Source organism: Hippocampus comes, unplaced genomic scaffold (assembly GCF_001891065.2).
Source record: "Hippocampus comes isolate QL1 unplaced genomic scaffold, H_comes_QL1_v1.1 scaffold238, whole genome shotgun sequence".
NCBI classification, from domain to species: Eukaryota; Metazoa; Chordata; class Actinopteri; order Syngnathiformes; family Syngnathidae; genus Hippocampus; species Hippocampus comes.
Genome location: NW_017806177.1, coordinates 810,909 through 829,444, shown reverse-complemented (window position 1 = coordinate 829,444; position 18,536 = coordinate 810,909). Strand labels below are relative to the sequence as shown.

The following is an 18,536-nucleotide window of genomic DNA, read 5'->3' as shown; positions in this document are numbered from 1 at the left end:
TATATATATATATATATATATATATATATTTTGAAGATGCTCCTTTAACAGCTTTGACGATTAAATGTAATATCATATAACCTTGAGACAAACCAGAATCTGCTTACTTTTATACTGTGGTAATATACCGTATATTGATGGAACAAAGATGATAAATATCTTATGATTATGAACTGATTTACTTGACTGAATTAGATGTTTTACCTTGCAAGCAACAATATTTTCTACATTGTTCATTGCATAACAAATGAAATTCAATGCACATTGTATGTACTATTCTTGTGATAGGACTGCCTTCGATTATTTTAGGAATGTATCAAAAAGCCAATTATACAGTTTTGACATAATTGGAGGTGTTTCAGAAAGAGTACAAAGTTTTGCGAATTTCAAACTCCAGTCTAAAGTAAATGCAAATAAATTATAAACTAGAATGTCATTTAGTAGAGTCCAGACCCCTCCTCAGGGGGATTTTTGTTTTTTAATCAATACATCAACGACCTCAGTCAAATTTGTCTCTGTCTTCTCTATTCTGTATGGGCAGAAAATGGCAGCAAATGAGCATGAAATGTCATTGAGTTAGGAGGAGGCCGCATGGGTGACCTAGGACGTGTTGGAGAGACTTGGGACATCTTCGGATTCTCGTTTCTGCCTCGGAAAAAGTGGGTTTACCAGAAAAATAATATTAGTTAATGCTGACATTAGTTTGCGTTGGGTTAATTTAAATACAAACACACATACATGATGTTTTTATTTTGCCCAAAAGAATAAAATGACATGATAAACAGTCTTGATTCGGGCTTTCATAATTCAGGGATCAGAGGGTTGCTGGTATTTAATGGCAAGTCAACGTTTCTCTGTTTTCAATTTTCAGACTTTGAAATATATATACCTTTATCAAAATAACTAAACATATATTATATGTATGGGCACTTTGTATCAATTATTTGTGCAGTATATGCTGTATATTGTATATCTTTACGGATGCGCAAATCGCGCAGGCATTACCTACGACTTTTGACCAAATGGCTTGCCGTAGTTTATACGCATGCGCACCTCACAACACAATGCGGCAGGGAGAAGTGAAGCCACCAGCGCACATCTTACGTTGCCACACGCCTAAAGTTCGTTTGCATTATGCTGTATGAACCATCCACTTTTAACAACGAAATCAGGTCACCATTCACTACGAAATGTAAACTGAGATATTATAGTCTGAATGGTCGATGCTAATAATTAAGTAGGTTGTTTGAGAGCCGCTTATTCCTCCAGAACGGGATCCTGGCGTAAAACACAAACTGATAAGTTTTTTTTCAGTAAAAATAAGCGAATGGATTTAAAAAATTTATGAGTCGTTCGTAACAATGGCAATCTAAAATGGCTAATCACTGGCTATAACCGCCAGGGCCAAACGTTTTAGAGACATAACCTTGACTTAATTTCAGTAACTAACTACTAGATTGTTCCAAAAGAAATGAGATCTCGCCATCGTCCCTGGATCTACTGCCACTCTAACGTACGGAAAATGGCTGCCGGTTTACACATGCGCAGTGTCGATTTGCAAGCCACCCGTATGCTAGTTTTAACTGCACTGCAACGAGTCTGATTGAAAAAAAGATTTACACTAGATATGGCGTTCCGATTGGTAACCAGGAGGATGTTTTGTGCTGTAGGAGAAACCTCAATCTCTCATCACTCAAAAAGTCGCTGGGAAAAACTGAAAAATAGTAAAGCAGGTGAGAAACTGGGCATATGAACAAGCACATGACTTTTGTTTTAACGTGCATTCGGTCGGACGTCAGGAGTCTCCACTCGTGTCATAAAGCGGTTTAGGTGTTGTCATTTTCATGACAGATGCATAACAGTACCTAAGAGTCAAAGTGTAATTTTTGAAATGTAATTAATGTATATTAATAGTGCGATGTACTCACCTACTAATCACTTTAAAATTTCTTGCATTAAGAAAGCTAATGGAAACTGTACATGTAGGGGGTTGCTGCTGTTAAATTAAGTTTAACATGTATAATTGTATACATTTTAAAGCAGTGTTTTCCAACCTCTATTTGAAATAGCACACATAATTTATATTTATCTTATCTTCATTCAAAACAAGTTCACAGAATTCCTTCAAATACAAAAGTCATATAAAGTTAATTCATCCCTTCTGTCTGATATTCTCGCTATATGTTGCTGGCATAGATAAATTAACAAAGTTGCATTCTTTGTTTTTGACACAATTTGCAGGGTGCGGGTGCTAAGCTTTTTTTGACAGGGACATGAGCCAAATTGTGGTAGCCCCGTTCGAACCGGTATGGGTCCAGTATATAATTCATAATATAGTATGACTACTTTCAATGATTTTTTTCATTTCATCTTTATAGATAGATGGATAGATAGATAGATAGATAGGTAGATAGAATATTTGGGTCTTCGCATACACATAAAAATAGTTTTTTTTTGCGTTAGTTAAAGATACTGAAAACAGAAAATCACATTTCCTCTTAATGAATGGCCGACTGGTGTTCATTTTTAGTACGTAAATTTAAACAGTGCATAGCAGCACACAATTTTCCTCTCTGGAAACATTAGTGTGACTTTCGAAAAAATCTCTGCCCTTACATTTTGGTCTACCTGACAGGCTCGGGGCGCTTGATGTAAAAAAAATATATATATACTTTCATGACTTTGAGAGGTTCTCTTTTTTTTTCCAATAAAAGTATGATACCATACTTTCATGACTTTGAGAGGTTCTCTTTTTTTTTTTCCAATAAAAGTATGATACTGTACTCTCCACAAGCATATGTGCGGAGGCGTGGAACTGCCAATGTAGAGTAAACATTTTTGATTGGAAAACTCGTATTTGAACGTATTGATAAAATGTAGGCTAAATGCTAAAAACCATATCTTTTCTTTCCCCATAATGTCATGGTGTATTGACTTGTGTCCATGCACAAGTGCAAAAAAAAAAACGCTATGCTTTTAGCATTTTGCCGACATTATATAAATAAGTTTGAAAATGAACTAGGTAAACATTGTTTATTAGTAATTTTTTATTAATATGTCTGCAGTGAACAATTTCCGTTCGGCATTTTGGGCACGTCAAGAGCCTGTAGTATCATGGGAAAAAAAATACAATGCTTTTAACAGTCAGCCTACTTTCAAACATCTTTGTAAATACATTCATACGTGTACTAACCTAACGCGCAAGTAACTGAAAGATTCACCCACCCCTCCCTGCCCTCACAAACACACATGGGGTACAGCTCCTCTACTAGCTACTTCATAAAGATTTAATTTGTTTTGAGTGCGCCCCCCCCTAAAAAAAACAGTGTTGAACTCATTGTTCCTGCCCTCACAAACACACATGGGGTACAGCTCCTCCACTAGCTACTTTATAAAGATTTAATTTGTTTTGAGTGAGCCCCCCCCCTAAAAAAAAATATTGTTGAACTCATTGTGGTTTATTTTGTTAAAGACATATAGGAGTGTAAAAAATGCTTATTTGGATTGAGACAAAATCCAGAGCTAATGTAATGTTGCATCTTTTATTCTGTTTAGGTATCTGGTGCCGCAGTCTGATGTCTGACTACAAAGAGGCGTGTGTTGATATGGTTGTTGGCGTCTATGAGCGTCCTGTCAAAGCATCAGTTTGCATTACCGTGCTCGGAGGCGCATTAACCTGTTTCTTCTCAAAGCCCGATTACTCATCTTTTGAAGTCTCTCTCCTTGAGCGCTCCAATCAGCTGGCTCTGCTGTCATCATGGATCCGCAATGCATCCTCTGATAGCCATGTGCAGAATCTGCTTAAGCTTCGCAATGAAGGCCGTCTCCGCCATGTCAACCTGGGATTACTTTCTTTGATTTATTTTACTGACCATAACCCTGACAGCACACTGTTTGAAGCTCGGTGTTCCAGTTTGTCAGTAATTTGGAGAGAGTTCCCTAGACGTGTAATGGATGTCGGCTTTGCCGGTCACTGGTGGATCCTGGACTCAAAGATGACAAACTATGATGTGAACGAAGATGAGTTCATGTACCTACCAGTGCATATGCAGAAGACGTCACCACCCACTGTTCAGATGGTGGAATTAAATGAGCGACTGCACAGAGAGTCCTGGGTTGCACTGAAATTGGAAGCGGCGGAGAAAGAAACGATTGAAATGCCCAGAAGCAGCACAGTAGAGACATAAAATATTGGATGAGGATGAAACTGGTGTTTAGTTGATAAATGTATGCTATTTAATTGAAAAATAATGTACTTAATTAAACCATGATTAAATAAATATACAATAAATGTAGTGTCACCGGGTGCATTTTATTGGGTTGTATGATTCAAAGGGGACGTTTGTGTTTGTACTAGTGATGGGCGAGTACCGATACCAGGTGTCTGTGTCGGGCCAATACCTGGCCTTATTTCAAGGTATCAATATTGTTATTGGCCGCCCCCTTGTGGCCGTTGAGCTGGGCCGAGACGATTAATCAAAATGTACCAGTAATCATGATTTTGATTTGGGCTTCTCTCCATCTTTAAACGAAGAAAAATATTAATGTGCAAATGGTGCGGTGCATTTAAAAGTTTCCGACATTGTGAAGTTATCCTGAAAGCACCGCGTTGCTTCGGTAACAAGCGTAGAGTATGTGATTCTGCCCTCCCAAAGCGTCTTCTAAGTAGGGATGGCCAAATAAAGCCTCATGAAGCAATGAAGCTTTGCAGCCAATTGGTTTGCACATGTAGCAAACTCTCATGGTGCTTCATTTGCTCTATGGCGCCATCAAGTAGTCTAGAAGCCCAAGAGGTTAACAGTGTTAAGAATTCAATGGCTATTTGCTTAAGACGGGGGTTGGCAACACGCGGCTCCAGAGCCGCATGCGGCTCTTTAGCGACATCTAGTGGCTCCCTGGCGCTTTCTAAAAAATGTTTGAAAATGGAAAAAGATTTTGATAGTAGGCTAATATAGCTCAAATAGCTATAGATACATGTTGCAGCTCTGAAAAGGAGAGCTGTGGTGTTGGTTTTTTAAAACGTACACTTTATTTATGCTTTCAACAGTCTCGACAAACACAGACGTGTCTGCGTCCGTCCGACTCCGTGCCTTCTCTCTTCTCATTCGACTCGAGAGGCGTTCAAAGACAGCCTCCGAAAAACGGAAATTAATGACTACTACAAAAAGCGAAAATAATGCGTCAAAACAAAAAATCAAGCGAGGAAATCACAAAATAAATTCTATGGGGGCGTTTGTGAACACACAACAAAGGAATGAATAACATAAACAATTCTGAGACAGTCCAGTCTCCTACATACATACAGCATGCGTTTCCTTCATTGTAAGTTTTATAGAAGGCTTTTATTTTTTTGCGGCTCCAGACATATTTGTTTTTTGTTTGTTTTTTTTTTTTGGTCCTATATGGCTCTTTCAACATTTTGGGTTGCCGACCCCTGGCTTAAGACAAAGATATGAATGTGCTTGCGTTAGTAATTTAGTATGTGAACAAAATACAACAAGTGTTAAGGATAATTTGCTATTCATTTTTATTTAGAAATAATAGCTTTCCCACAGTGGCTGGCTTTAAACGGTTTCTTTTTTTGGACACATATCTGCTTTCAGGCTAACTGCAGAAGCCTTTGACACCACTTCTTTGGCTTTTTCTTTGGCCAGCTTAAACCTGTTGTCCACCATAGCTTTTAAAGCCTAAAAGGGAACAATATAAAAATATTGGAATTGCCACTATGGGGAAATGAGAAGAAATACTTCATGTGTTCACATACATACCTTCCTTGTGGGAAGAACATAGGTAGGGTTCAAAGCTGTAAAAAACTTTCTGAACCCTTCGTCCGCCACAATAGTGAAGGGCTGACAGTCCTCAATGACCATCTTGATCAAGGCTTCATCTACATCTTTGCTCTCTTGCAACCAGAAATCAATTATAGGTTATGTTAGTAATGCAGTATTTAAAGTGTATCTTAACATTGTCAATACACTGTGTAATTTTGCTTACCGAAGCTTGGCCCAGTTTCATGGCTCTCCTCGCTCTCATGCAAGGCTCTATAATGCCTCAACAGAGACGAAGTGTTATTGTTGTATACAAGTTCCCTTGCACACAACAGACACTTCGCCTGTTAGATAACAAACGTTAGACACAAGAACAAGCGAAAAGCTGCATTGTCATATTTATATTCATGTAGTTTTTCTCCCTTACCTTATTGGAAGCAATCAAATCAAAATGTTCCCATGCAGGGGAGGATCGCCTTTTTCGCGCAGGTTCCATCGCAAGCAACGGACAAGGCCCGAAAAAAGATTGCACTGTTGCACTGTTGCGCACAGGTGTAACAAGTACAGGAGCCCGAAATCCACAAAATCTGAGATAACAGGCGATCGCCATTGCGTTTAGCAACCTATTTATACCGTAGTCTACTCTGTACTGTGTTTGCAATGCGCGCCAACATCGGACCACTCCCAAAGCGATCACGTGATTTAGCCGGCAGACGAGGCTTCACACGACGTCATTTCCGGGTTTTGCCGAAAGACGAGCGCCTCGACACAAGCTTCGTGGAAACGCCCCTCCCATTACTCGACACAAGCTTCGGAGCCTCGGCCTATTTCGTCCCATCACGACTTTTCAGCTGTTTGACAACCCAGTTGTTGTTTACTGTAAAACTAAACACACAAGAGTAATTACATATATTGTATATTTTGGTCCAAAACATCCTTCATTTTTTTTAAAAAACGGGGCTAGTGCTAATCCTAAAAGTCAATGGAGGATCCCATCAACGTGCTAACTGAAAATTGACTTTGGTCGTTATCTTCCTTCAAACAACGACTATTCACACACAAACACATACACAAGGGTAACATAACACTACTCAAAGGCTCATCCCAATCTATTAAAAAGGAGTTACAATTCTAGAGTTCAATCGCAATTTTCTCCTGTTGTCATTTTGTATGTACAGTACTGTACTCCATGCATGCACGGCACCACACTGTGCGTGAGAGGCCAACACGCACAAAAAATAGCCAATATTTGTTTTCATTTTTTGAAAATTGCTATTTTTTAGAATCTTCTTAATTTCCTTTTTCATCATTTATTTTCTCATCCTTTTAAGTTATATTGAACGTTGCTTTTTCATGGATTCAAGGAATCTTCCTTTCTTCAAAATTCTGCCCACATTGTAACACCACCACCACCAAAAGCTCGTCCTGGTGACAACAGTGGCTGATGCGTAGCGCTCTGCTTGACGTTTCCAACATCGTTAGCCAATCATCATTTCTACTCAACATGAATCGACTTTCATCAGATGACAGCGCTGAGTCCCACTGGTCCAACGTCCAGCGTAAAGGCTCCCCGGACTGGGGACTCAGACTTCTGTCTGAGAATGTCCTCTTTAAATTTCATCTATAACTGCTTCAGACAACAAAGTGTATGCAGGAAAGTGGTGAAGATTGCACGACTGTCTGTGTCCTATGTGTTGTGTTATTTTTGTTATTTTGACTTCAAGATGGCGCCCGCGAGAGTGGCTGCCTTTCCAGCAGCTCCTATATTTTGTTGTTCTACTTCTTCCTTTCATAACTTTGCTGCTGTGAATTGGGAATTTCTCCATTGTGAGACTAATAAAGGTTTTCTTATCTTATCTTATCTTAAAAGCATCACAATGGCAAGGTACTGTTGATCCATTGTTAGGCATCGTCTTGGTCTTGTGTGTGTGTGTGTGTGTGTGTGTGTGTGTGTGTGTGTGTGTGTGTGTGTGTGTGTGCGCGCGCGCGCATGGGTCCTCGACCACACAAAACCAGGACATTGTAAACATATATCCAACCACTTCAACTAAAGCTCTAACATCTCCATTCCATCGTGATGGTTTTATTTCAATTCGGATGCTGTGGAATACAACGAGACAAATATATATGCTGTATCTTCATTCATGGATGGAGACATCTGGGAAATATGGTAGTGAGTAAATCAAATTGTTACTTTCAGGTGAGCTTATGATTTGCCTTTCTTTTTTTGAGGTGGTTCTTAAGAGCGAGAAGGTCAATATAGAGGATCTGATTTAGCACAGCAGAGGCACAGAGTAATCCACCATGTAAAGCTCCAGCCATGCCATTACAGAACACATCCTGACCTGCAAAGGCACACACACACACAAAGAGTTAGTAGATACTGTACATTACAATTACAGACCTGTATGAAACAGACCATTTTTTTTTTTTGCTGTTTTTTTGCTTCGCGCACCTGTTAAGTACAAACCACTGATTGGAGTTTGTGGTCTGGTCCTTGCAACCGTTTCTGGGGTGAAGCGCTCCAAATTGTGTTCAGCACCATACATCTCACCTCTCGGTGCACCCAAATAATGTACATTAGTCAGAGGGGTGGCTGCATCAATCATAACCACCTGCAGACAAAAATACGCACACACAAATGTGGGCAAAGACATATAATATTATTCAAACTGGTCGGTTTGAAAGGAAAAGCAACAAATAAAACATCTGAAGAGAATATGAATACACTTACTATAAAAGATGCATTTAGTGCATACAAGCAAGCAAATAGTGAATGCATATTAAAATTAAGTGATTAATGTGAGATAGACACATAAATATACAGTACAAAGATAAGCACACACTTTGTCTTGTAATTGGGGGAAGATGGTTATGGCCCAGTTCAGCATCTCCTGAGACATGCTGTTTTTCAGATCCAGGTAATCCTGTCCTCTCTTGCCAATCTTTGTCCCCTCCCATTCTTCAAACCACTCATAGCGAGCCATGGTTAACAAAGTCATACAGGACTTTCCTAAATGGAGATAAAGTCATGAGTCACAGGTACACATTTTCTTGTGCCTTTTTGCACCTGCAGGGTTTGAAGAAAAAAAAATAATGCTTTCAAATCACATTTATCAGGTACACATTTTCTTGTGCCTTTTTGCACCTGCAGCGTTTGGAGAAAAAAATCATGCTTTCAAATCACATTTATTGAGTTTTGAAGGATTATCGACTCTATAAAGCTGCAAAATTATAACAGCAACTTTCACAGCAGCAATCACAAACCGCCGACCTCCAGCATGACCCCTCTAAGCACACGAGTCCATTGTGTGTATGTTTCCCCCACCCCTTTGTAACTCCCTAAAGACAATAAAAAGCAGGAGATGAGCACAACATCTCAGAACTATCCCGAGACTGTAATGCTTTGCATATCTCAGCTAGGTCCAGAGCTGTTCCGAGATTGTCAACTATTACATTTTTTACACCACTCTCCTCGCGAGAAAGACAACTCTGCTTGACTCCTCGTCTCTCTTTGAGATTTAAAGTTTGTCTTAAGAGTCTGATTGCCTGCTAGACCTTGACAATATTCTTGATGACACCTTCATTTATATTACTTATGTGCGTGCAAATAGAACACCCCACGCATCCCACAATGCACTCCATCAAATGTGAACAACACAAGTTTGGCAGGGTAGAACATTTGCCGCTTATTTGAGGAACCACCACAATATTGTAGTAAGTGAGAGAACGTGCACGCCGTTCATGAATTGGGTTTTGCATTCCAGTATGTCTACACACCACACTGAGAGTTACCTGGTTGCCGGATGTTAGATGTGGGGTCTTTGGCAGATGGAAAGGTGATGAACATCATCGGAATGTTTCCCAGTACTTCTTCTCTGCTCAGCGAAGAGTATCGTTCCATTCTTCACATATCGTTCAAACACACCCACATATTAATGCAATCCAAAATGATACAAATTGAGACCAAAATAGTTGAAGTTTACCCATACTACAGTGTTAAAACTATAAATACTTGACTGTGGCAAACTGTGTTATTGTATTTATACCTATAAATGTTGCTTTGTCCTTACTTGTGCAGCACATTGACCGCCAACAACATGATGACCACTTGCAGGATCTAACGTCTTGTCTTGTGTTTGTCAGCCCCAATCCCTTGTGTGTCCCAGGTACCCCTGCCTCTCGATTAGTGCAGCCAAATTAGTTCCTCACCATAGCCATCATGAATCCAGTTCATTTGTGTGTTAGGGAACTTCAACATGATTAATTTTGGTTCATTCATTTCATCAGTATTTATTTAGGTTGCACTAAGGCAGCGGAGGCAGCCTGGTGGTCCAGTGGTTAGCGCGTCGACCTCACAGTGCAGAGGTACCGCATTCAATTCTAGCTCCGGCCTCCCAGTGTGGCGTTTGCATGTTCTCCCCGGGCCTGCGTGGGTTTTCTCCGGGTACTCTGGATTCCTCCCACATTCCCCCCCGCCACCCCCAAAAAGGTGCATGGCAGGCTGATTGAAAACTCTAAATTGTCCTTCAGTATGAGTGTGAGCGTGGATGGTTGTTCGTCTCTGTGTGCCCTGTGATTGGCTGGCAACCGGTTCAGGGTGTCCCCCGCCTACTGCCTGAAGACGGCTGGGATTGGCTCCAGCACCTCCCGAGACCCTTGTGAGGATCAAGCGGATCGGAAAATGGATTGATGGATGGATGGATAAGGCAGCGGAACTCGTGAGTGTTTACTCCAACCTTGTTCTGTTGTGTCAAGTGTGTCCCCACGTGTGGTAGTACTTGCTTGTCCCCCCACCCTCTCCCAATGATAGTATTTTAAAATGTTATAAAATATTTATTTATTCCATTGGGACAGTATACATTAATCAACACAACAGTGTAAATGCGCCAGACTTAGCATACAAAAAGTACTCGCTTTTCATCATCCCCCCCCGCTAGTACTCGTTGGTCTTAGAAAATCCAAACCATGGTAGCGCACTGCATTTTACTCGTCCCCAACCCTCACACTTATGGGAGACCCTTTCTCTTTTGTCATCACGTGAAATGGTCGTGACAGTAAAGCACATGCTAGCTTAAAAAATACGCTAGCATGCATCCACGCTAGCGTATATGTTTTTTTTTAAAAAGGCAGCAAGACCAAAACTGAGTTTGTGTTATATATTGTATTTAACAATTTTTTGATCAATCCTAATCGACAAATCCATTAGTCCTCATTTTCTGTGTCCGAAATGAACAGCAGGGCAAGTTTTCCATCAAACATGCCAAGTTCCCTCACATCATTATCAGAGTCAGTCTCGTTGCTGTGCAGCTCCTCAAAAATTATGCCGGCTTTTGCGAAAGATTTGTTTGTTGTTTGTGGACAGCCCTTTAGAGTTTAGTTAATAACATCTGGCACTTCTTAAATCTCTTTTTGATGTATTAAAGTTATTATTTGTCTGTTTGATATCATCCCTGCCACTGCAGTGGAAAGCGTGGCAGTGGATGCTAGAATATGAATCCATTTTCTGGCGGGAACCTATTGCGTATGACTTCTCAAAGATGGGTGGTATTGGATTTTGTGCTAAACCATTAGAAACACCAGTACATTTTTTTTTTGCAATTGGAATTAAAATAAGAAGAGATAGGGTGAAAATCTATACAAAAACAACTAACTTACAGTGTATCCAAGTCGCTGTCTTTATACATCCAGAAATTTGTGGAAACGATTCCCAGCTCTTCTTTGGTTCCGTCCAGACCAACAAAAACCAAGAAGGAACCCATGCCGTGGCGCACCATACTCAACAATGACTGAATCTCTACTCACACAGGATTTGCAGCAAAGTTAAACAACCACTGTCAAATTGCAATCCAGAGATTCATGTCATGATGTGCGAGTGGATGTATCACCTGATTTTTGTTGTATGTGATTTGGCAGAAACTTTTGGAATGTGTTGAAGATTCCGGCATTAGAAATGACAACAGGAGCGTGGATCTCGATCTCCTCTTGTCCTTTTAGCACTGTCACTCCTGTTAAAAAAAAAAAATACATCCCAACAAAACCCAGAATATTAAAAAGGAGAGTAAATGGAAAAAAAATCAAATATCAAGATAATTATATGGTGGGCGGCCAGGTGGTCCAGTGGTTAGCGCGTCGACCGCACAATGCAGAGGTACCGGGTTCAATTCTAGCTCCGGCCTCCCTGTGTGGCGTTTGCATGTTCTCCCCAGGCTTGCGTGGGTTTTCTCCGGGTGCTCCGGTTTCCTCCCACATTCCAAAAACATGCACAGCAGGCTGATTGAACACTAGAAATTGTCCCAAGGTGTGAGTGTGAGCGCGGATGGTTGTTCGTCTCTGTGTGCCCTGCGATTGGCTGGCAACCGGTTCAGGGGGTCTGAAGACGGCTGGGATAGGCTCCAGCACCCCCGGCCACCCTTGTGAGGACTAAGCGGATCAGAAAATGGATGGATGGATAATTATATGGTCGAAGTCGTCTGTCAGAATTTTTTTTTTTTAATCGTGATTTATCAAGTTGTAATAGGTGACTCTTTCAAATCCAAATACACACAATAATAATTTCACTCCATTTTTCATTAGTCAATTAAGTGTCCCTTATTTTTTTTTCCTCAAGGCCCAAAATTCTAGGCAGCCCATATGACTATAAAATTGTGCAGGGGAACTAGGGAAATCATGGTTTTTAGGAATGGTGAGACATGACATCAGCTCTGGCAAAACAACACAGCTGCCAAAATATAAAAGGCAAAGAAAACGTTTAATCCTAAGAGCAAACAAAAAAAAAAAACATAAACTGACGGGGGGAAAAATTTTTTTTTCGTTTCCTTACCACGAGCTTTCCCCTGCTGGTTGAGCAGGATACGCTGCACTGGCGCCCTGACCAAGACAGCGCCCCCTGTTTGCTGAATGACAGGAATGATGTGAAAGGCAAACTCACTTGCGCCTCCTCTTGGATAGTATGCACCACGTTTGTAATGGTGAAGAAGGAGCGCATTGATGAGAAAGCTAGACTGTTTTGGAGGCACACCTTCAAGAAAAAAAAACATTGAAAAAAAACGTTGAATGAGTCGAAAATGTATGCGCTTGATCTATATCAAGAATATTGTCTTTAAAACATCGTGATTGTCCAGTACCATAGAAAAGGTAGGCAGATAAAGCCTGAAGATCTTTGTTTTTTGTGAGACGGGATATGACTTCAGAGTGGTTTGTGGTTGCTAGGCGGAACACTGTAGATATGCGATCTAATAGACCAGTCCACACCAGGAAGTTGACAAGCCAGTATGGAACAATCTTCAAAGAGGCAAAAAGTGGCGTCCGCTGTGAGGCTAGCTGCAAGTGAGCAAACACACATATTATGATAATGTTTAAATTATACATCCATTTTCTGAACCGCTTTATCCTCACGAGGGTCGCGGGTGTGCTGGAGCCTATCGCAGCTGAAGCAGTAGGTGGGGTACACCCTGAACTGGTTGCCAGCCAATCGCAGGGCACACAGAGGCAAACAACCATTTGCGCTCACAATTATACATCGGGGCAATTTAGTGTGTTCCATTAATCTGCTATGCATGTTTTTGGAATGTGGGAGAAAACCGGAGTACCCGGAGAAAAACCACACAGCCACGAGGAGAATATGCAAATTCCAACCAGTTTAAATTACTATACTTATTTGTCAAATTTTTAATAAAACATAAGCTGAATTATTTTTTGAACTTACAATATAGCAGTTTTGAAAAAAGGTCTCCTGCATTATTCATCTGGCTAATTTTTGTTCCATGTCCCTCAAGTAGGACATGTGTCATTTTTAGAAATAGACCAATTTTACCTGCCAACCAGAATCAAGAATATCAAAGTCAATTATTTTAAGAAGACAATTACAGTTGAGGTGCCTTTTTTTCTCAGCGTCCTCAAAGTTTTACGCCTTGAAGTTTCAGAGGAGATGGACGGTGTTGAATTCAAGTTTATGAAGTACGATATTCAGGTTAAAGCTGTAAAAAATTGCAATACCTGAATACGAATCACAATGACCATGATAAATGTTATATACCATACATAATAACAAGGTCGTGATCATGTAGTGTTTAGCACCCTGCATTGTGGCCGCAGCAATCGTGGTTCAAATCCTGGCCACGGCACGTGCAAAGACCCTACTTGACTTCTGGGCGGCCCAGTGATCCAATGGTTAGCGCGTCGACCTCAAGTACAGAGGTCGTGGATTTGATCTCGGCTCCAGCCATCCTGTGTGGAGTTTGCATGTTCTCCTGCATGAGTTTTCTCTGGGTACTCGGGTCTCCTCCCACATTCCAAAAAACATGCAGGCAGGCTGATTGAACACTCAAAATTGTCCCTCGGTGTGAGTGTGCGTGTGGATGGTTGTTCGTCTGTCTGTGCCCTGCGATTGGCTAGCAACCGGTTCAGGGTGTCCCCCGCCTACTGCCCAAAGACCACTGGGTTGGCTCCAGCAACCCCCGCAACTCTTGTGAGGATAAGGCCAAACAAAAAAGATAGTGTGTTTCCGGTAACATGAAATTTCAGCATAGGGTCAGTAGGTCGGACAAAGTTTTTTTTTTTTAATCTTTTTTTTTCCCATCAAAAATGTAAACAAAATAACCATAAAACATAAAACAAGAAGACATTGAACCCGCCGCTCCACGGCCGGCGCCGCCGCCACAAAGTTTTCTCCCCGCTCCGGACTCGAGGGGCTGGGGCGCGTCGCCGCCTCCGCCGCCGTCCTCCTCCGCCCTCGGTTTTTACTCGGCCCATGTTCATCAAATAATTCGCTGATTTTTTTCAATACATCAATGGATGCTATTTTCTGAACATTACGGTGCGAGCATGCAACTGTAACACAGAAAACGCGGTTTAAACCGTCGTCGGAGATCGCGGCTGCCGCCATGTTTCAATGTTGTTGACAGACGACAGGGCAAACGACGCACGCGCTCAACGTGAATATCGCGAGAGTTTGCACCGATGTAAACCCTCTACACAAAAATGTAGAGGGTTGTTTGAAAAAAATGCCGACCGTAAAGTTTTTTTTCGACATAGAAATTCTCGGTCGGTCGGGTTACCGGAAACACACTACTTTTTTATCTACGCCTAAGAGGATCGGAAAATGGATGGATGGATAACAACAACATCACATCCAAGAGCTTCAAATGCAATTAATTCCTCAATCATTTCAACCTCATCATTTCACTTTCATCTTCCAACAAAAAAAACAACAACAACAAAAAGAAAACTGTTAGATGCCTCAAACAATTCAATTGCAAATCAATTCACGGTTACTTCCTCCTCTTACTCTACCTTCATAATTCTAAAGAACTCATCAATAGCGTCTTCCTCTCCTGGGAACTGCTTCTTCAGATTAGCTGCCATTTCAGTCTTCCCTGCGTGTATACGATACTCCCTAGTGAGGGTGGAATGAAGTCGAATGGGTGAAAGATGGTATTTAAAAAAACTAAAAATAAAATAAAATAAAATACAGATCGTATTAAGTCTTACCTGTGTTTTCCAGGCTGGCCCAAGAGCAATGTATCAAAGTGTTGCTCAAGCCGAGTAAATTGCATCTGGCCCTCTGTGATCTGATCCAGGGCGACCCTAAGAAGGCTGTTCTCATGAAGCTGGCCAAGATAATGAATGCCTAGTCGAAAAAAAATATATATCAATTACATGTTTTGCGGGAGTGTGCAATTGGCACACCGACTGCAGGAATGTCCACCAGAGCTGTTGCCTGTGAATTGAATTTTAATTTGTCTGCCATCAGCCGTTTCCAAAGGCGGCTCAGACAATTTTAGCCGTACATCCAACCGGCCTCACAACTGCAGACCACGTGTAACCACGCCAGTCCAGCACGTTGACCACTAAAATCGTCTGAGACAGGCTACCCGGATAGCTGCTGCAACAATCGGTTTGCAAAACCAAATAGTTTCTGCACAAACTGTCAGAAACCGTTTCAGGGAAGCTCGTCTGCATGCTCGTCATCTTCATCGGGTCTCGACCTGACTGCGGTTCATTGTTGTACCGACTTGAGTGGACAAATGCTCACATTCGATGGCGTCTGGCACATTGGAGAAGTGTACTCTTCACGGATGAGTCATGCGATCTGACGACATCGATGGGACTGGACTAGTTTACAATAGACCAGTGTTTTTCAAACCCTGTGCCGCGGCACACTGGTGTGCCGGGAGACATTGTCAGATGTGCCGCGGGGAAATATCCAATTTGTATGCATATGTGGTCTATCGCCCAGAAAGTAATCGTGTAGTACCCTCCCATACCGCTAGGGAGAAGCAACAGCTAGTCAATTGCCTTGTGTTTCGACCACGAGAGACAAGCGAATTTGTGCGCATGAATGCAGGACGACAGTGAAACAATAAATATGAAAGATTATAAAATACGTTTTTCTTTGTGTTCATTTGATTCCAATTCAAACTGTTATAACGTCATTCTTCAATGTTAAAAACAGTTATGGTAACAATATAACTCGTTATTTGTTAAAATAAGCGGGGTTTTTTCTCACATTTTCAGCTCGTGGGGTGCCGCGAGATTTTTTCAAATGAAAGAAGTGTGCCTTAGCTAAAAAACGTTTCAAAAACACTGCAATAGACCACCTGCAGGGGCTTTAAAGTGCACTTTTCCTCGTCGGATGGCGGAAATTGGAAAAGGCCGACTTTCCACTTTTCTTGAATGCAGCATTCATTAAGGCGAAAGTAAGTCGACTGCCACAATTGTCAAGTTCGTCCAAGCTAGTTGACATGGCCGTTTACGATGAGAATCAGAATCACTTGCTCTCTCTCTCTCTCTCTCTCTCTCTCTCTCTCTCTCTCTCTCTCTCTCTCTCTCTCGCTCGCTCTCGTTCAGAAGAGGCACGAAGTAAGAAAGTGATGATGAATTCAAAAGTGTTGTGAGCGACTGGGTGAGACATGGATCCAAAGATTTTGACGCTGATGGAACATGGAAACTTCTGCACAGATGCCATCTGTGCAGAAGTTTCCATCTGTCAGATGGGAATAGTGTGTGACGGTGCTGGGAGACTACGTTGAAAAAAAAAAGTTATCTTCTATCTGTATTTGAAGTCCTTGTGCCTAAAAATCAACCTTATTTATTGGTTGGCCCTCGTATACAGTATATTACTACTGTATATGTACAATTTCTTGAAGCACGTTGGGAGTTGGAAACGAAAGAAGAAGAAAAAACTCATAGAGGAATTGACTTACCCACATCAAACTCAAAGCCCTTATTTTGAAAGGTATGAGTGCAGCCACCAGCCTGATCGTGCTGCTCCAAAACAAGAACTCTCTTTCCAGCCTTGGACAAGAGAGCCGCAGCTGTCAAACCCCCGATACCGCTGCCAATAACCACAGCATCCAGAGCATTGGGAACCCGATCCACACGGAATCCTGTCGGGTTTACAGGTGAAAATATGATAAAATGGTTCCAGGACATACATTTTTTGAGTCTATTTTTTTATGATTACAATGTCATACTATGGCAGGCTTGCCAATTTGAATGTGTTTTGTGTCGGTAGTACCCATTCTTAGAAGTGCGCTGGTACAATTTAGTTATATTGGGGGTCGGCAAAATTATTATATTTGATGTATTAGAGGGCAGCCTGTGTGTGCCCTACGATCGGCTTGCAACCGGTTCAGGGTGTCCCCCGTCTACTGCCCGAAGATGGCTACGAAAGGCTCCAGAACCCCCCGCGACACTTGTGAGGATAAACCGGATCCGAAAATGGATGGAGGGATAATTATATGGTAGAAGTATTCTGTCAGAATAATATATATATATATATTTTAATCATGACTTTTCAAGTTGTAATGGGTGAAACAACAGATTTTAGTTCATTTCCATATTCTGTCCATTCATTTTTTTTTCAATACGGCTTGTCCCCGTAAGCATCGCGGGTGAGCTGGACTTACTGACTTAGGGCAGGAAGTGGGGTACTATGGGGAAAGATTTGTCAAACTTACCCATACAGATATATCCATGATTTTCACGTGTTTTTTTTCAGATCCACAAATACATTTGGGATTTTCACTTGTTTTCCCAATTTTGTTGGCGTCTACTTTATATAAAGCTCTTATAGGCAGGATCAAGCAGGAAGCTGTTTTCTAAACATCTTCTTAAATGAATGATTATTCCCAGAAAACACTTGGTCAAGTCAAGTTCTATTCATACAAGATCCATTTTTCAATGTAAATATGTAGTTGTCATCATTTCAATGGATTTGAAATCGCGAGATCCTGTCAGATATAAAATGCCCTGCAAGGTTTATGGGAGTAAGGAACAATTATCAGTAATTGTTAATAACAGTAATTATAATAATAATTGAATAATGTTACAAAACTCATATTTGTAGATTAAATAGACATTAAAAGAGCAGACAATGAGGAAGATTGATTATTTAATCTGCAAATATCATAATGTTACCTTTCTTGAGCCTGTCATCCCTCTTTCGGTCATCGTTAACCAAGGGTCCCGGAGGCCTAAGGTACGCCTCACTAAAAACCTTGTAGCGTTGGCAAATGGTCAAGTATATGATGAAAAGCACGACAAACAAAATAGCGCTCAATACAGGAAACAGCCACCACCACATCATACCGGAGAGCGTCGCACCCTACACCTCACCAAAATCCCAAATAAAGAAATGGTGGAAAGTTTGAAGATGGAAAGGAGGTGAGGCGGAGTTACTGTATAGTATGAAGGGGGACATTTCAGATAGCCCTTGGGAGCTTTGAATAAGGGATTCATTGATAAGAAATGTTTTGGGGTGAG

At 41.1% G+C, this 18,536-nt stretch overlaps 4 protein-coding genes across 5 annotated transcripts in view; 2 read left to right on the top strand and 2 right to left on the bottom strand.

Annotated features, from left to right (window-relative positions):
• The window catches only part of engase (endo-beta-N-acetylglucosaminidase), a 17,999-nt gene extending 17,730 nt beyond the window's left edge, over positions 1 to 269 (top strand). The window contains exon 15 of the mRNA XM_019897394.1: positions 4 to 269. The gene's annotated coding sequence lies outside the window, so the exon portion shown is untranslated. The remainder of the gene's footprint in view (positions 1 to 3) is intronic.
• Positions 270 to 546: 277 nt separating this feature from the next.
• timm29 (translocase of inner mitochondrial membrane 29) lies at positions 547 to 4,291 on the top strand. Of its 2 annotated transcripts, XM_019897397.1 has the most exons (3): positions 547 to 659; positions 1,078 to 1,079; positions 3,556 to 4,291. In XM_019897397.1, the coding sequence occupies exons 1-3, from the start codon at positions 592 to 594 to the stop codon at positions 4,185 to 4,187; spliced, it is 702 nt and encodes a 233-aa protein (XP_019752956.1). In that variant the 5' UTR covers positions 547 to 591; the 3' UTR covers positions 4,188 to 4,291. The 2 variants fall into 2 exon arrangements, with proteins under 2 accessions (XP_019752956.1, XP_019752955.1); XM_019897396.1 differs by lacking the exons at positions 547 to 659; positions 1,078 to 1,079 and adding an exon at positions 1,594 to 1,733.
• Positions 4,292 to 4,809: 518 nt separating this feature from the next.
• LOC109532537 (zinc finger BED domain-containing protein 4-like) lies at positions 4,810 to 6,479 on the bottom strand. Its single transcript, XM_019897398.1, has 5 exons — positions 6,196 to 6,479; positions 5,995 to 6,112; positions 5,769 to 5,902; positions 5,433 to 5,687; positions 4,810 to 4,825 (listed from the first exon to the last, which is right to left on the bottom strand). The coding sequence occupies exons 1-4, from the start codon at positions 6,376 to 6,378 to the stop codon at positions 5,565 to 5,567; spliced, it is 558 nt and encodes a 185-aa protein (XP_019752957.1). The 5' UTR covers positions 6,379 to 6,479; the 3' UTR covers positions 4,810 to 4,825; positions 5,433 to 5,564.
• A 1,409-nt stretch (positions 6,480 to 7,888) lies between these two features.
• LOC109532534 (putative all-trans-retinol 13,14-reductase) lies at positions 7,889 to 18,536 on the bottom strand. Its single transcript, XM_019897395.1, has 12 exons — positions 18,192 to 18,536; positions 16,976 to 17,158; positions 15,261 to 15,399; positions 15,063 to 15,165; positions 12,896 to 13,091; positions 12,592 to 12,789; positions 11,657 to 11,776; positions 11,427 to 11,565; positions 9,564 to 9,673; positions 8,615 to 8,781; positions 8,224 to 8,383; positions 7,889 to 8,113 (listed from the first exon to the last, which is right to left on the bottom strand). Exons 1-12 carry the CDS (start codon positions 18,358 to 18,360, stop codon positions 7,965 to 7,967), a joined length of 1,833 nt encoding a protein of 610 aa, XP_019752954.1. The 5' UTR covers positions 18,361 to 18,536; the 3' UTR covers positions 7,889 to 7,964.

What these genes read in the sequence shown, in the direction of transcription:
- LOC109532534 (XM_019897395.1), bottom strand. Translation starts at nt 18,360, where the DNA reads ATGATGTGGTGGTGGCTGTTTCCTGTATTGAGCGCTATTTTGTTTGTC. An exon ending in AGTTCTTTAGAATTATGAAG is followed by an intron (nt 13,092 to 15,062) that starts GTAGAGTAAGAG and finishes GCTCACTTGCAG; the next exon opens with CTAGCCTCACAGCGGACGCC. An exon ending in ATCTAACATCCGGCAACCAG is followed by an intron (nt 8,782 to 9,563) that starts GTAACTCTCAGT and finishes ATCTCCATTTAG; the next exon opens with GAAAGTCCTGTATGACTTTG.
- LOC109532537 (XM_019897398.1), bottom strand. Translation starts at nt 6,378, where the DNA reads ATGGCGATCGCCTGTTATCTCAGATTTTGTGGATTTCGGGCTCCTGTA. An exon ending in ATTTGATTGCTTCCAATAAG is followed by an intron (nt 6,113 to 6,195) that starts GTAAGGGAGAAA and finishes GTTATCTAACAG; the next exon opens with GCGAAGTGTCTGTTGTGTGC. An exon ending in TGAAACTGGGCCAAGCTTCG is followed by an intron (nt 5,903 to 5,994) that starts GTAAGCAAAATT and finishes TCTGGTTGCAAG; the next exon opens with AGAGCAAAGATGTAGATGAA.
- timm29 (XM_019897396.1), top strand. Translation starts at nt 1,628, where the DNA reads ATGGCGTTCCGATTGGTAACCAGGAGGATGTTTTGTGCTGTAGGAGAA. An exon ending in ACTGAAAAATAGTAAAGCAG is followed by an intron (nt 1,734 to 3,555) that starts GTGAGAAACTGG and finishes TATTCTGTTTAG; the next exon opens with GTATCTGGTGCCGCAGTCTG.